Raw genomic sequence first — 15,956 nt, 5'->3', positions numbered from 1 at the left:
TTTGAGAAATTGATGAAAAATTGATTATGTTTTGACCTTTTTAAACCAAAAAGTTATTTAAATGTAAAAGGTAACATAAACGTATATTAAATGTTACATAGGGGGAAAGGGGGATATACATACAATCATGTACTGAAGCAAGGTGATTATGTGCAATCAAATGATTGTGAAAAACGAAAACTACTGATAACATGATTGGACGTGCATTTGCAAACATAAATATATACATAATTAAGAGCAAGAATTGAAAAAGAGTACCAAAATGGCTAGTTTCAGTTCAATGAGAGTGTACATGCATGAATAAAATATAATTCAGTTTTTTTATTTATTTCGTAATTTAGTCGATTTATTTAGACAATTAATGGGTCTGATAGTACATCTTAAATCTTAGTTTAAAAGCTCTGCGTCGTCAAATGAAAGTGAAATTGTTCTAAATGAGAATAGAACTGTCTGCACATTGTCAATACAGAGTTGTTGTATATGAATTCTAGCTGGTGCGTATATGAGAATATTTTTTTAGCATCTCAGGCGCGTCAATCTCATGTTTCAGCAGCTTAGCTACAACACACACTTTGTGCAAATTTTCGGCGATGCTCGATAGATTGCAGTCCATGCAAAAAACATCGCGTGCGGTAGTCAGGCATATTACAATTTCTTTTCGAAGAGAGGCAACGAACTGCGACTCTAGTAAATCTACGTTGCACAGATTCAAATTTTGCACAGAGCCTTATTGTTTGAAGACACCACACTACACAGCTGAATTCAAGGATGGATCGGACTAGACCAGCGCTCGGCAAATTATGGCTCTTTGCTGCCTAGATGATGGCTCTTTGCCGTACGTATATTACATAGAACTTTTAAAAAGTAATTTTTAGTTATCTAATTGGGCTTTGACGTACAAGTCTACCTTTTTTTTGTAGAATTTGGCTCTTCTAGTCCAAGTTTGCCGAACCCTGGACTAGACAATTATACTTTGACTTTAAACAAAGAGGATCTCTTAATTAAGAAGATTGTAGGATAATAAAACATTTTGTTTGCTCTGTCAATAAATAAATAAATATTGCTCCCGATATGTGTCCTGAGGGTGAGTTCTTCGTCCAGTCCAACACTCAGATTTCTTATTGAAGTACAACGCTGTAGTTCAGTTTTATAAATGGAGTAACTATTGTCAACTGGTCGTTTCAAGGGATGGAAAGACGCAATGCAACACTTATTGATGGAGATTTCCATATTTTTGGTCGAGCACCACACACAGAATAAATTGATAATCTGTAGCATAATACAATCGTCACTATTCCCTACTCTACTATAAAGCCTCTCATCATCCGCGTTTGTCAATCGGCTCAAAGGCTCTATAAAAATAAACAACAAAAATCATCTTTGTATAAAAGATAAGAGTCATCGGGTAACACATACATCAGATCGTTATTATGCAAGGAAAATAGTAAGGGGTCAAGGTTGCTTTCCTATGGTACTCCGGAGTGACAACTGATTAGCGACGAAACTTTTTGGTTACGTTTCACTAGATATGTGCGGCCTAAGAGGTATGATCTGAGCCAAACTATAATGGGATCTGACAGACTTATTTTACTCAATTTTACGAGCATGAATCTAGAAAGGACCCGATCCGCATATTGTTTATGGTCAGTACACTTAAGCCATAAGTTCCTTATGACCATCAGTTTCATAAATTAAAACAGTATTCGTAATGTTAGTATAATAAAAAAAAGTATCAAAGCAAAAGTAACCACAAGCTAAATGTTATCTTCGTTTAAAAACATGTATTTAATTTTAATTTCGCTACACAAACGCATAATACGGAAAGCTTGATTGATGTGATAAGATTTTAGTGCTCTGAATTAAGTTATCCTTAAGTTTCGCTGTCAGTCCAATGCTAAGTGTCGTAGAAAAGTTGTACATTACGTCCAGCTTTTATTACACATATACTTTAAACTATTACGATTTCGAGCGCTGTGTCCTTCAATGCCGTTGATGACGGCCTCATCATTGTTCATGTAAAATGTGCCACGGCCACCGATTACCGTATCGGGAGACTATCATCCCTAGGTATAAACATCCTATCCTGGTCTCGGCACCATATGGAATTTATTTCACGTTAAATTAATGGATTTCGAAAAAGGAAAACCATTAAAAATTTCTTCTCACTAGAATACTAGAAACATATGTACACAACGTCAGTTGGCAAATTCAAACTTATTTTTCTTCAGATTTTCTATAAATTTTAAAAATTTCCTTAAAAAAATTTCAAAAAACACATATTCAGAATTGTAGTGTTTTAAGATCCTATAATTAGCAATACGGCATTTTCGGGCCGTTCCTTCTGAATAAAAAAAAAGATCCTATAATTAATCTAAATGTTGTTCTGGAATGGGTAAAACAGTGCAAAAAACAAGTCGCGTTTTTGGAATATGCTGCCTGTACATCTCCCTTCCAAAGGTCATCTTGAATTGGAATACTTCATTGAATAGATCTTGCTTATTTGATTGCAGCATTGACATTTTACGAACCCACATTCAATGCCGGTGCCGGCCAATTTCATTAAAATGAACAAAGAGCCCTCAAGCAATATCCATCCATTACTTCCGAGTGACCTACAACAACTTCCATCCAGCTCCCGTGAATGCTCAAACAAAACCACACTCACACAAAACACATCACATTGAATGAAACATAACCACCACACTATTGATGTGTGTGCGGCTATACATGCCTGTGCGCGCTTCTTGGTACAACATGCTCACTCAGTTCATTATCCCCCACTGCGGACCGGGTGACTTCGTTAGGAAAGTGTGTGTGTGTGTGTCCCGTACCACGAACGAAAGTTTTCGAAAGCATGTTTACTACAAAACTACCCGGTTTCTGTGCTCCCTGCACTCCCCCCGCGTTTCTTTTGCATTTTGCTTCTCACGGAACGGGTACGGTTCGTTTTATGGTCAATCGAATTCGAACCGTCGTCGTGCAGCTTGCGTAAAAATATCTGTCAGCACTCTTCATCACGTAATTCAATTGGCCTGATAGGACTGTTGGACTCCTCCCCCCCCCCCCCCTCCTTTGGCAGTGGCAGTTCACCCAGACAATAAACGGGCGGGACAAGAGGGTACTGTATAACTGAATAAACACTTTCGGCGAACAAAACCAATGGAACGCCCTAGGTTCGTGTTTTGCTCGAGTCCTAGAAACTTGCCCAATTGTCTTGCCAGGCGTATTTCACCCAAACTGTTTGGCTGCTTTTTGGTCTGAGCCGTTTTGGTGGTGGACAAAGGAAAAAGAATAACATATTGAAGTGTACAGTGTCTTGTTTTGTTGGTAGCCGGCACAACACACTCGGAAGTTTTGGGCTATTCCGTTTAAGACAGCCGCGTGTATGAAGGGGAACGTCCTGCCTGAGAACATTCTCTTTGATCTACCAGCACTGGACAGGGAGGAGAACTTCCTTGCCAATGGGATGACTTTATTACTGCTGCTGGACAGCAGTCTGGGCGAGAGGCGTGCACGAAAGAATGGAACAAAAACAAGCACCAAAATGTCCAAAACAAAACTGGTACAACATGTTCATTTGTGTTTTACGTGGCGTAAAAGCAAAACAAGGCAAAAACGGAAAGCCGCATGGTTGAAAGCAAAAGTGAGCATCTTATCTTTCAATCTCATAAAAACACTCGAAACATTGCTCGGTTATTGCGTCGGTACGCCTTTTGGGTAGGAGAAGGACTCGGTTGGGAGTGCGGAGTGCCGTGACGTGGACGTGTAGCTGTGTTCGGCTAATAAAGTAGATGTGGTACGTTCACTGCACGATAATAAATACCCTCTCAATACGTTATCTTCATCTTGCCATTTAGTTCTGGAGCTGAAAGTGAGTGCTCACATACACATGCATGTCGGTTGGTCTCGTACGCAATTTTATTCAATGAAGTTATTCTGGGGTGGATCGAATAAGACACTTTCGCACACACACACACACATAGACAGAGCCATTGAAGGAAAATGTAGGGCTCGGAAAACCGCAAGCCCGCAAAACGACCGTTCCGTCGGTTGAAGGATGATGGTGCCTGTACGAGACAATGCTCTTGGTTTGGTATGGCCCCGGCAGTGCTTGAGTTCTCGCACAGGGGCCACAGCTAGGGGATGGGTATCGAGCAATACCATAAATAGACGAAATGAAATTAGTCCAGGATAACATCGGTCGAGAGCGAGAATACTTAGTAATTGTGCCGTGCCGTGCCGTGCCGTGCCGTGCCGTGCGAAAGAGATTCGCAACCCTGCAATCAATTCACATTTTATCGTATTGCTACCGAATATGTGTGCTTGTGTATGTGGGTATGTGTATGTGGTTATCTGGTTCGACACGGAAAACTTTTACACCTCCTTTTCTGAACGGTTTCTATATGTTATGGGGCGAGAAAAAGCCTTCAAAGGAGGGCTTGGAGTCCCGAGAGAGAGAAATTAATTTTTCACACTCCTTTCCTCTCACACCACCGGCAGCATAGCCCGTTGCTGAATGATGTGTGTGTTTGTGTGGGAGTGAAAGGTTGCACCTTTTTCACAGGAACTACGGCAATCGTAAAATTTGAGCCCCGTCCCTTTACTTTGGTTTGCAAACGGCCGGTGTGATGTGAAAAGTTTTTTCGTTCAGCTTAGGTACAGAAGGTGACCAATGGCTTGTGATAGGCGCATTTTGGTTGTGGTGTAAGCGGTGCTAACGAAGCGGGTTCAACAAATCGGTTGCAAATAGATCGACTTGAGGGCAGGGTGGTTATGCGGTTCTGAAGAAAGCTGAATGAGCCGGGTGGATTGGAGTGCCGTCGTGCTATTTGGCCGCTTCGCTATGAGATGGGTGTTTTATAAGCTAACGATTGTGGTTTGTTTGGGGGTGGAAAGTTTAAGGTAATTTGCTGGAAACTTTGCACAACTTTGACGAAGATAAACACAAAACGTTACCGTTAATGTTTTACTACTAACCAATATACTTAAATAAGCATCGACAAATTTGTGAAGTGTTTTTCTTAGGCTTTTCTTTCGCTTACTTTTACGGCTGAAGGTAGAAGATCTAAAACTATGGCACGCTTCCATCTTCCTGTGTTTTGACAGCTTTAACTGATACTTTTAAAGAATATGATGATATTTTGCATTCGAACTTCCACGGGAGCACTACTGTTTGTTGTTTTTTTTTTTTTAATATACCCAAAGCATCTTGAATTTTCAAAATCATCACTTTGTTTAGATTCAATGATAAGATGATTTTTTATCCTTACAATATACACAAAAACCAGTAGAATTCAACATTCATAAAAAATATTTTCTCTCTTTATAGTTAAAATGGTAGAAAATGTTTTAGAACGGGCATTTTTTACCTTAACTCACACAAACTGTCAATCCGCGGTTCTACTAGGAGCAAATGCCAACTAATGAGGAAGCTTTTACTGTTAGAGGGAGTTTTGGGAGTTCAGAGAGCTGTCACTTACTGATTTTTACTTTTGTGTCATTTTAGCTTGCTTTCTGACGTTCATCGAACTGCTTTAATATCAACTAGGAGCCTACAATTATAAAGAAAGTGTTGTAATGAAAGAATATTATTAAATTTAAAAAAAAAACATAAATAAAAGGAATTCATTCATAGTTGTCTTGAAGCACTAAGAATAAATTGTATGGATTTTTGACCATCACTCGTTAAATTTATTGATTAAAATGTTGAAGACCACGATTTTCTTCGGTGCTTGTGAAATAGCATTTGGTTATTATAATATTTTTAATAGAATGAAGCTCAGTTAATGTGTTCATTGTGTTCATTGTACTATATGTATTTCTGAGTTGCAAGTCCGCCATTAAATGAGTACATAGGCCGTAGTAATAAAAATAGTAATAAAAATAATAATAAGTAACAACTTAATGTTATACAAATCTTAATCGATCTCTAAATTGTCGTTTCATTTAAATCAAAATGGCCTGCTAGTGCATTGGATTCGCGCGTCATCACCATAATAGGTTCACTCGATCCGTGACGCGTATTTCTGAAATTAGGTCAAATTTTTTTGTAGTTGGTCTGTTAACATATGTTTTTATTTGATCCAATATTTTCGTACAGTCAATATGTCTGCAAAGTACGTCAGCAATAAACAGAATTTGTGTTTTTTTTTTGTCTATTGGCGAGGGTCTCTAATCCTAACAATAATCGACGCGATCGATATGGTGGCAAAGTGTTGCTGTCACTGCATTGAAGTCGTCCTATCGCAAAACGTGCGAATTGGCGTTTTCATTCTTTTTTTCCAAATGTCTGCAAATAAGCACCAGACAATTGGGTAGTACTCCAGTGTTGCCCTAACTCATGCACAGTACAATGTTTTCACGTACGCTTGCTCACTTGATAACATCTTCGTAATGAGTTCTGAAAGTCAGTTTTGAGTGAAGTAGAACACATAGGTCGCATATTTCACTTCTTTTCTTCTTCACTTCTTCTTTTCGCATATCACACTTTTCAATACACAGACATAACATATTACGCTTACACCATTTATCGAACAAGTCCAGAACCAATTGCAAGGTATTACAGTCTTTGGCAAAGGGAGTTATTAATCGTTTTCTTTAAAAAAAAAACTTTTAGTTTTTTTAGTGCCTTTTTGTGATGATATTTATTTCGTATTTCTTGCACCATGAATCATTGGAGGCTCATCATTCATCATTGACTTATGTTATGAACAATCTAATAATTAATGTTTTATTATTGAGAAAAGCATATTAATATCCATGCTCCTTAGAGTTGTGCATTATTGCACTAATCTCACAAAATAAAACAGATATTAAAATAATAAAACAATGTCTTGCTGTAACTCCTCAATCGTCCTTCAAATGAATGACGTTCTGCTAAACTTTAGATTTGACTATCGAGGAATGTATTCCCGATAAGACCTTACGTGTTTTTTTTTTATAAGGAAACCACGATCAACCGAATTGCCCCTTTTCATACATTGCATCGCAAGCTGCTCGCTAACCGTAACATAGCTGTGAAGACACTTAACTGCCACAGAAATGCTAGCAAAAAATTACCCCCTCCCTCCACTCTCCACCCGCCTCTGAAAGCCCAAAGCAATCCAACTAAAGCGCTTTCGAACAATCAATGTAATGAAAAAGACCTCTTAACTGTGCTGAATAATTCAGCAGCGCACCAGCAAAACCCCGGACAGCAGGATGCCCTTTTGCCCGCTATAAAATAGCTCAATAAAGAGTTGCTCACGACGCAGCGGACGGACGGGTAGGGACAGTTCAATGGCTGGCGAGTGTGTGTGTTGGCAACGACGACGGGCACGAAACGGGAACCTCCCGCACACCGCAATTAATTAGGAGAAAACTAGCGGCTGGGTAAACATTTACTCGGGCAGTGGAAAGGGAGGGCTTAAAGGGACGACACTTAATTGAAACTTTCTTGCGGGAGTGAGGTCTGTGGGGAAACAGAGGAAAGGTGAAAATGCGTGCCCAGCACAATAAATAATTGATTGCAAAGGTAGCGCGACGGCGAAATGAAGGGGGAAGGTTTTCCATCTTCGATATTCTTTCCCTTGCGATATGGAGTGAAATGGATTTATTGCAAGCAGGCTGGGTAAAACCAGTGTCCAGTAGACTTGCATTTATTGCACAAAATGTTCGGAAAGCTTCCCCTGTTTGGAAACAACGTCAAGTATACTCTTCATCGGGAAAATCTTCCCAATACAGGCAAGCAGGCCATGCTTTCAGCTCTCGAAACAATGTGGCTGAGCGACGGCTTTACAACCACGAAGCTTGGTGAACAAAATTTTCCTGCTCCATGCACCTACAACGCCAGTCTACTATGTCAGTGCCAGCACCATTCTCCGTAACGTTATGAATAAATTAAATAAACTTTTAGTTAAACTTTTCCTTCGCACGCCTGAGCACTGCTAGTTGCTGCCGGGCTGCGCTTAATATAGTAAGTGAGCGACCTTCATCGCCATCCAAAACCACTAAGTGGGAATGGGGCGGTGGATTTCTGTTTTCCGATTCGCCAACCATCATTACTGTATTATGGTTTTCCTCGAATGACTCTACCTCGCTTGGTGTGTGTGATGTACGTGCGTGTTTGCCCTTATTCTCTCGACTCGGACGGGACTTATTCTTCCATCCGCGCGTGTCCAAGACGACGACCGCTCAGTGCGACGGGCAAAACTTTCGTATCTCATTCGTATTCATTAGGTAATATAGACCGAACACCGCAGCCAGTGGGAAATTGAGCTGTGTGGAGTAGAATGAGCTTTTTTCTTCTCGCGCCCGCCAGTGTCGCTTGCTTGCCGAGCAGGAATGGGAAATTGACATTACCCGAAGCGCTTGTGATCCGCCCAGTATTTCCATGAGCACGCCCAACTAGACAGCTGGCTTGGAAGGAAAAGGAACTGTTTCTACCGCACTCCAAAGCTCCAGCCGCAGCGGGTTTATGGCTCCAGCTCAAAGCCAAACAAAAAATCCACCCAGAACACGTTTCAGTTGATCGGTTTTTTGTTTTGTTTGGACTGGCAATTCCCCTTTTTTTGGGGGGGGAGCTGAAAAAATGGACAGAAGACAGAACTAGACGTGAAAAAGCTGACTCGAGCGCTCTCCCCTTCCGGCAGTCGCAGCTTTGGTGAACGCGCTTCCAGCCAACAGTGTGCGTAAAGGGCAGCGATTTTCCAGACGGAGAAATGGCACTGATTTTCTTCGCTCTCCTGTCTTGGTGGTGGTCGTGGTAGAAAAACTGCAACAGTAAGATTTCCGCTTCCGGTGTTCGACAGTTCTCTCCCCAACCACACCCAACTATTTGATGGCTATTTTTTCACACCCTAGGCACCATTTTCATCCGTTTCCTGCCTGCTGCTTGCTTTTAAAGCTGACTGCGTTTTCAGTTCCCTTCTTTCCATCCGCATTTTACATCCTTTCGTGTGAACGTTTTTGCTCACAACACTTCATTCTCTTTTCTTTCCTTTTTTTCTTCTACAAACAGCATCAGCGTCACGTGCCGGTGGTATTAGGGTTTCTATTATTAGTGCTGCCGTTTCTGCCCGCCACAAATCTCGTCGTAACGGTGGGCTTCGTCGTCGCCGAGCGCGTTCTCTACATTCCAAGGTAAGTGTTTGAGAGGGAGCGGTTTTTGCCTCTTCTTTTTTTTTTTTGCTATTTACAATGGGGAGGATTTTTTTCCTTTTTTATTCTGTTTTTTTCTCTCTCTGTGATACCGTCTGCATCACGCGCTTGAAGAAATAACTCCACAGCGATACGACAACCGCGACCACACAGACATGTCCGGGCACTAGAAAGACCGGCAAACCTTATCAAACAACCCCAGCAGTGCCAGTCGGTGGGGTGTGTGTGTATGTATGTGCTGGGTTGTGGAAAAGGAACAGCAAAGTCTCGTGTGCGCGGTCGCTTCGTGTAATGCTTTTTCCATCTTTTACCCGACCAAAAGACGCGTGATGGAAGAAAAACTACTCACTGCTACACACACACACACACACACACAAACACATTATCTAACCACATTAGGGAAGGTGTTTTTTTTTAGAAAAAAAGGAAACTTTCAAATCGTACCAATTACCCAGCCGGCCGGTAGAACTTTAATTGAGCGCCGGAGCGCAGGTGCTGCTTTAGACTCCTCCGACACGACAGCATTTATAAAGCGTGAGCTCGTGACAAAGAATCAAAGTTTCTCGCTTGTAGGTGGGAGTGTGTGTGTGTTTGCGCTGGGAGTTATTTTTCTAGTCAAATGTTCGACCAGTTGGATGAACTCACAGATCGGGTGATTTATATCGGGTACAACGGGGCGGTAAGGCTCCGGTGAGATGGGTACGGGTAAACTTTTTCTGCAAGCTGAAACTAAAAGGATCACCTGTGAGGGTGTTGTAGAGTTTTGAATATGAATAATGAATTGAAATGAGTTGATGGTTTTTTGGCGAAATGAATGTTTGTGTATGTGTGTATGTGCGTTTGGTGTGCACGTGAATAGTTTTGGGGTGATGGAAAGTACCCTATTTTGCTTTGATGCTCGACAGGTTTTTTAAGAGAAAAAAAATAATAGCATAATAGAGTAATTGAGAAAAAAGGGACTGAATCTTGATGGCCAACGAACACTATTAACCTTATCAGTGTTGATCACATCATTCAAAGAGCTTTTCAGTTTTACAGACACAAAGAGGAAGGTCGAGAATACTGTATTCATGTACAATTCCACATATTTGATGCAATGAGCTTTTATTTTCTTGTTTATAGTTCCTTTTATGATTACTACTGATATTGTAATGAATTAGACAAAACTGTTACTTTTTGCTTTGTCTTTTCTTTTTTGGCTCATCACATATCTATTTATTTTTTATTTAATAACAAAAGACATCGCAAAATCGAGTTATTGAAGTCGGTTGTCGGAGTCATGGTCGGTCAAGACCTGCCTTTATTATTAATATAGTTTGATATCTGTATCTGAGATACGGGCAGGGCATGTTGTTAAGCCGTGCAAGTTGATGACTGTACTACGCGACCGGCCCTATTGCACTCAGTAAAGCATAAATAAAATTTTCAGTTAGTTTTCCTATACCGGGTTTCTAGAAGTTCTCATAGTTATAGGTGTTACAAATATATGATATTGTTAGTAAAATTTTCCAACAACGAATTAATGCATTAAAGTTCAAAATTTATTACGAACTCTTTGTAACTCTTCTACAATTGTTGACCAAAAGAATCTGAGTATTTTTGCGTTCAATACATCGCGATCGACCGGCGACGCTCGCACCATATAGCGTTACACCGCGGAGCTATGGAGCATAACGGGAGATTCATGGTAGCTGGAGCTCAAAATATTTTTGACAATTGGACACTTCCTTTGCTCTTTCCTACGGAAAATGAACTTTTTTTCACTTTGTTGTACCGTTTTTGACAGGCTCATTTGAATTGGATTTATCCAAAAAGGGTACTAGACTCCAATTCATATCACATTAGGTTCATTTTCCGGAAGAAAGAGTCAAGAAAGTATCCCACAACTATTAGAACCCCTGAATACCCTTATATGCTACCACTATCTTCAGGGTTTGGATGTGAAGTAATCGTTGCATCATAATAACCGTATTTTAAATAGTTTACCTTAACAACCTTAACTTAAATAGTTTTAAGTTAACAGCAAAAATATTAACAAATTTGGGAAAACATTATCCTATTCATTTGATGCGTAAAACGTATTATTTAGAAAAATCGTTAAAAATATTTACAGCAAACAAGACGTGCCTGCTTCATCCTTCCACATCTAGCATACATGGTTATACCATTAAAATACCCAATGCGCTAATGTAATTGCTTAACCCATTGAGTGTTTCTCCGAATTTCACTCGGTGTAGCAGATCGCTTTTGTAATGATTTGCCCGAGTGAGACTCTGGCTGATTTATTTCTCCGTTTTGTTTCGTTCTTCGTCGCGCGTCGCTGTGAATCAGCTGTGTGTAGAGTATCGTAAGTTATGTTATCGTAAGTTGATGTTATTTTCTGCACTGAAACTAAAATTCTAAGAAACAATTTTACTCAAGACATGGTTACTGCAGACGTGATGCAAAAAACTTATTACAATCGCAGCGCTACGAAAGCATACAACGCACAAGTCTTGAAAACACCAATGCTTGAATTATTTATTGTCACTACAAGCAATACAACTTTCAAGCATGGATTAATAGAAAATACTTCTTCTTCTTCTTTAGCACAACAACCGCTGTCGGTCTGCCTGTACTCACTAGTGAAGTGAACTTGGGTTTCAGTGACTGATTGTTACCATAGCAGGATAGTCAGTCCTACGTATGGAGGCACGGTCTATTCGGGTTCTATTGAACCCATGATGGGCATGTTGTTAAGTCGTACGAGTTGACGACTGTACCACCAGACCGGCCCTAATAGATAATAAAAAATACTACCAAAAAGAAAAATCGACTCGAACATTTTTTTTAGCATTTATTAAGTGTAAACCTTCAAAATCTGAGTAAAAACTGGTAACAATTTTTTTTATCCATTTTTGCAAAATCACGAGATTGTCAAAGGGTTCATTTTTGAGTGAGAACTAAAAACGTGGTTAGTAACGAAGTCTATGTAGACAGATTTATGGTTTATTTATTAGTTTACTAATTTTTTTGCTACAGATACAACGCGTTGATTTATTATTCGAATGTAGTTCTATTTCAAGTTGTTGTTTTTTATTCATATTGTAATTTGCCAATACTTCAGCTCAAATACATCTTAAATAATTCTTTATCACCTAATCCTAGTGTAATTGAAGAGCTGAAGTCAAATCATAATCATTATTAAGAATTCAATGAAGTTTTGCATCATTACTAACAATGGCTCGTTGTAACTGCATAATCGCCTAAGCAGTTCAGGAGCTAGAAGTCGGTTATTTTCTAATTACTCTTTCAGTAGCTTAAATATTTAATCCTAGCCAACATATCTGGGTCGTCAATTTCTCTTAATAGCAGTCCTTTCAATACAGATTCAGGTACTTCATGTATATGGTCAAAATCTAAAACCTAACAACATGCAACGTGTACGATATTCCAAACGATTATTATTATTAAAAAACTAGACTGATTTTAATTGGCTGAACGACTACCAGCGAATATTAAATTTAAATTAAACCATTTGCATCATTCTCAGTAAATCAGTAAATTCTCAATTTTAAAGCATAAACATATTTTGTGTTTCTTCTACATTATTTTTGTTTTATCTGCTATTTGATCTTCCTGCATCGTTTTCCTTATCAATTGTCAACTCCCAAAAGCTACCAACGGTACCATGAAATAAATACGGCTCATTAAGACAAAAGCCTTCCTTTATCTCTCCTATTTTCTATTCTCCTCTCTCTCTCTACCACTCAGCATGGGCTGCCTAATACTCGTCGTGTACGGTGCACAGCGACTCTGGGAACGCTTGGACGCTCGCCTGCGGAGACCGTTCCTGCTGCTAACCATTGTGCTGCTGGCGGCCGGCTGTCTCAAAACCATCGCCCGTAACCAGGACTGGAGCTCGCGCGAAGCCTTACTGCGGTATGCAACTCAACTGCCTTTCCCACCCCTCCCAGGCGAGCCCAAAAATCAATTAAACGCATCCAACCTGCTTCTCCGCTCTCCTTTTTCCACAGGTCGGGCCTGAAAACGCTACCGCACAACGCCAAAATGCACTACAATTTCGGCAACTTCCTGCGGGACTCGTCCCGGCCCGAGCCGGCGATCGCTCATTATCGGGAGGCGCTGCGGCTGTGGCCGACGTACGCCAGTGCGCACAACAACATCGGCACGCTGATGCCGCAGTTCGCCACGGCCGAGTATCACTTCCGGGAGGCTATCAAATATGCATCCGAGCACATTAACGCACACTACAATCTAGGCCAATTATACAGGTGAGTGATGGTGGTGGCAACGGTAGGTGGTCGTGACGACAACGCCGCCAGGAAGATCACTGGCGCGTGTTCCGGTGATCGATAGGTTCGCTGGACCGCGGTCTGCGGTCTCCGTCCGTCTGTCACACACTGACGTTGGCGTATGGAGTTGGCCGGTTTTCCACCCCCGTGATCCAAAAACCATTTTCCTGTTGTCGTTTTTTATTCCTATGTGTTGTGTGAGTTCTGTCCACTTTTCGCTCGTGTTTGCGTTCCCTGCGGAGGGTGACAGCGGGTGACAACGGCAACGACATCCAATTTGTCTCATTGTCCTCTGTTTGTGATGCATCTTGTCCTCGGTTCCGTTTCCAGCGCGGCCGAGTTGGACGACAACAGAGTACAGGAATTTAATTAGGGAATTGGGATTACGGTACATTAAATGTTATTTCTGCTGCTGCTTCTTTATCATTTGTTTCGGTTCAGTTCTGCAGCGACCGGAAATATTTCGTTCGGTTTGGAAAAGGCTATTTTTTAAAGCATTTCCAACACGGTGAAAGCATTTGGTTCGAATGTTGGCAATGTTCCAGAAAATTATTCTCTTTTGAGGATTCGCGGTAGTTTTCCCGTGTTTATGATGGGCAAAAAACAAACAAATGAAAACATCTGTACAGTGTAAATGTGTTTGTTTGAAAAATAGACAGCATTATGAGAATTTAAAATACGAAAATATTGAGGGTTTGTTAAGCTTTTTCAAAAAGGTTAGTTTATCTAACCCTCATCATTAAGCATGTCAATCAATTATGCTGAAGTATATTGTTTATGTTGAAAGTTTACAAAAAATTAAACATAGACTTTCTGAAAGGTCTTTTTATTCTTTATCTATTAAGCGTTTTAAACCTGTACTTTTATACTGTTATTACGTCTTTTACATTAATATTGTGTGTTATAATTTAAAAATTGAGATTTTGATTTATTCTTACTTTTTAAAGCTTTTTATGGTAACATTTAATCTCCCTTGGTTTTTCAAGATCAATTTAATTCAAGCAGCTGTATTCTCTTGATTCAAGAAGATCATGTAAAGGTTAATCACTTTAGCTGTCGTTTTTATTTCCCTTAAGAATGTGTCTCTTCCTTTTCGTTCAATGAACAACCGATCGAACGGTTCATGAAGAAGCCTCTGAGCGATAATTTTCTGTGTGTATTTTTTACGCGATTTTTCTCTTCAATCCAAATGCTGCCTTTTTCCCTTTCTTTTGCTCTGTCACTGCTTTGCAAGGTCAACTTTTCGTTCAATTTATAAGATTCAATTAATTTTCACCCGCTCAAACCGATTGCGCTCGTCGGATGCACCGTCGTCAGCCGCTCGAACGAGGGAAGAAAGCATTTCACTCTACTTAAACCATCTCCATTCCCATGCAACCGACCCACTCTTGCAGCGCTAACAAAACTGTAGATGGCACTTAAAACCGTGTTTGGCAGCGACACAAGACCGGTGTTGTGTGCGCGCTACGACCCAGCACACAGGCGTGTGCGAAATAATAGTCGCGGCACTGGTGATGGTGGAAGGAACAACACAAGAAGAAGCAACAAAAAAGAAAACCACTAAGAAAGCTCTTTCTCCCCTTCAGACCAGTGCCTGGGGTTGTAATTGTGATGGAGAAAATTAAAAGCACGATCAACGGTGGAACCGGGGAGCGGATGTGAACCCATCTGGGCAGGCTTTTCCGTGCTGATCCACCCTCGGCGCTTGCAACAGGGCACAGCGAGCTACGTTTTTCTCGGCACTCGTTTCTTTAATTATACTTTAATCCTATCGTTTGCTTAAATCTCCTTCCCTTTGGCGCGCGGGTAAACACCGCACACCAAACGCCGTACCTCGTGTTTCTCTCGTGTGTGAGTGCTCGGGGGCCGCCTTGTTCGCTAGAAAATGTTGCGCTTATCCAGCAGTCCCTACTACACTATGGAAGGGAATGGTGGACATATTTTGTGGTTTGTGAAAAATAAAGAAAACTGTATTCTGTATATATGTATAGCAAACTTGCCAATCAATTGTGCAAACTCTTATCGAAAGCTTGTTGACAAAATTTAAACACTTTATGGGAAATTAAACCCATCACTGCGGTTTTCTGTCCCATTCGCGAGACACTGTGCAGCAACCTTTGTTTAGCAGCGTCTTGTAGCGACGCAAGAGTGCTCTAAGTGAAAGAAAATTTCCCCCGTCTCTTGGCTAAGAAACAGCAGCCTCTCTTTGTTGTAGCTATTTTAGTCACGGTGTCACCCATACTTCCAGCAATTCTTCCTTCGGGGATAAACCGCTACTGCACGCGTGACTAGGCTGGCGTAAGGCGAACTCGTTTCTTCAGATGCGGGCGTACTTACCTACACGCGTCTTATCGCGATCACGATGAGCCCACTTGTGAGCTCCGGGCCACACTGTAGCACGAATCGAAAGACGACGAACCCACATCTTACCCGCCCTGCGCCATGGGAGCAGGTGTTCTGCTACTTAAAAGATTAGTACCGGCTTAGAAATTATAATTGCTCCCTGGGCGTGTTTGCATTAAC

At 40.8% G+C, this 15,956-nt stretch overlaps 1 protein-coding gene across 4 annotated transcripts in view; it reads left to right on the top strand.

The window, feature by feature from the left end:
• Positions 1-15,956, top strand: part of LOC133392704 (protein O-mannosyl-transferase TMTC1-like) — a 157,736-nt gene that overhangs the window by 130,364 nt on the left and 11,416 nt on the right. For all 4 annotated transcript variants that reach the window (XM_061653358.1, XM_061653360.1, XM_061653356.1 and 1 more), the window contains 3 exons: positions 8,999-9,120; positions 12,892-13,059; positions 13,155-13,412. In XM_061653358.1, coding sequence (XP_061509342.1) covers positions 8,999-9,120; positions 12,892-13,059; positions 13,155-13,412 — 548 coding nt within the window. The remainder of the gene's footprint in view (positions 1-8,998; positions 9,121-12,891; positions 13,060-13,154; positions 13,413-15,956) is intronic.

Source organism: Anopheles gambiae, chromosome 3 (genome assembly GCF_943734735.2).
Source record: "Anopheles gambiae chromosome 3, idAnoGambNW_F1_1, whole genome shotgun sequence".
NCBI lineage: Eukaryota > Metazoa > Arthropoda > Insecta > Diptera > Culicidae > Anopheles > Anopheles gambiae.
This window is presented reverse-complemented; position numbering and strand designations above follow the sequence as displayed.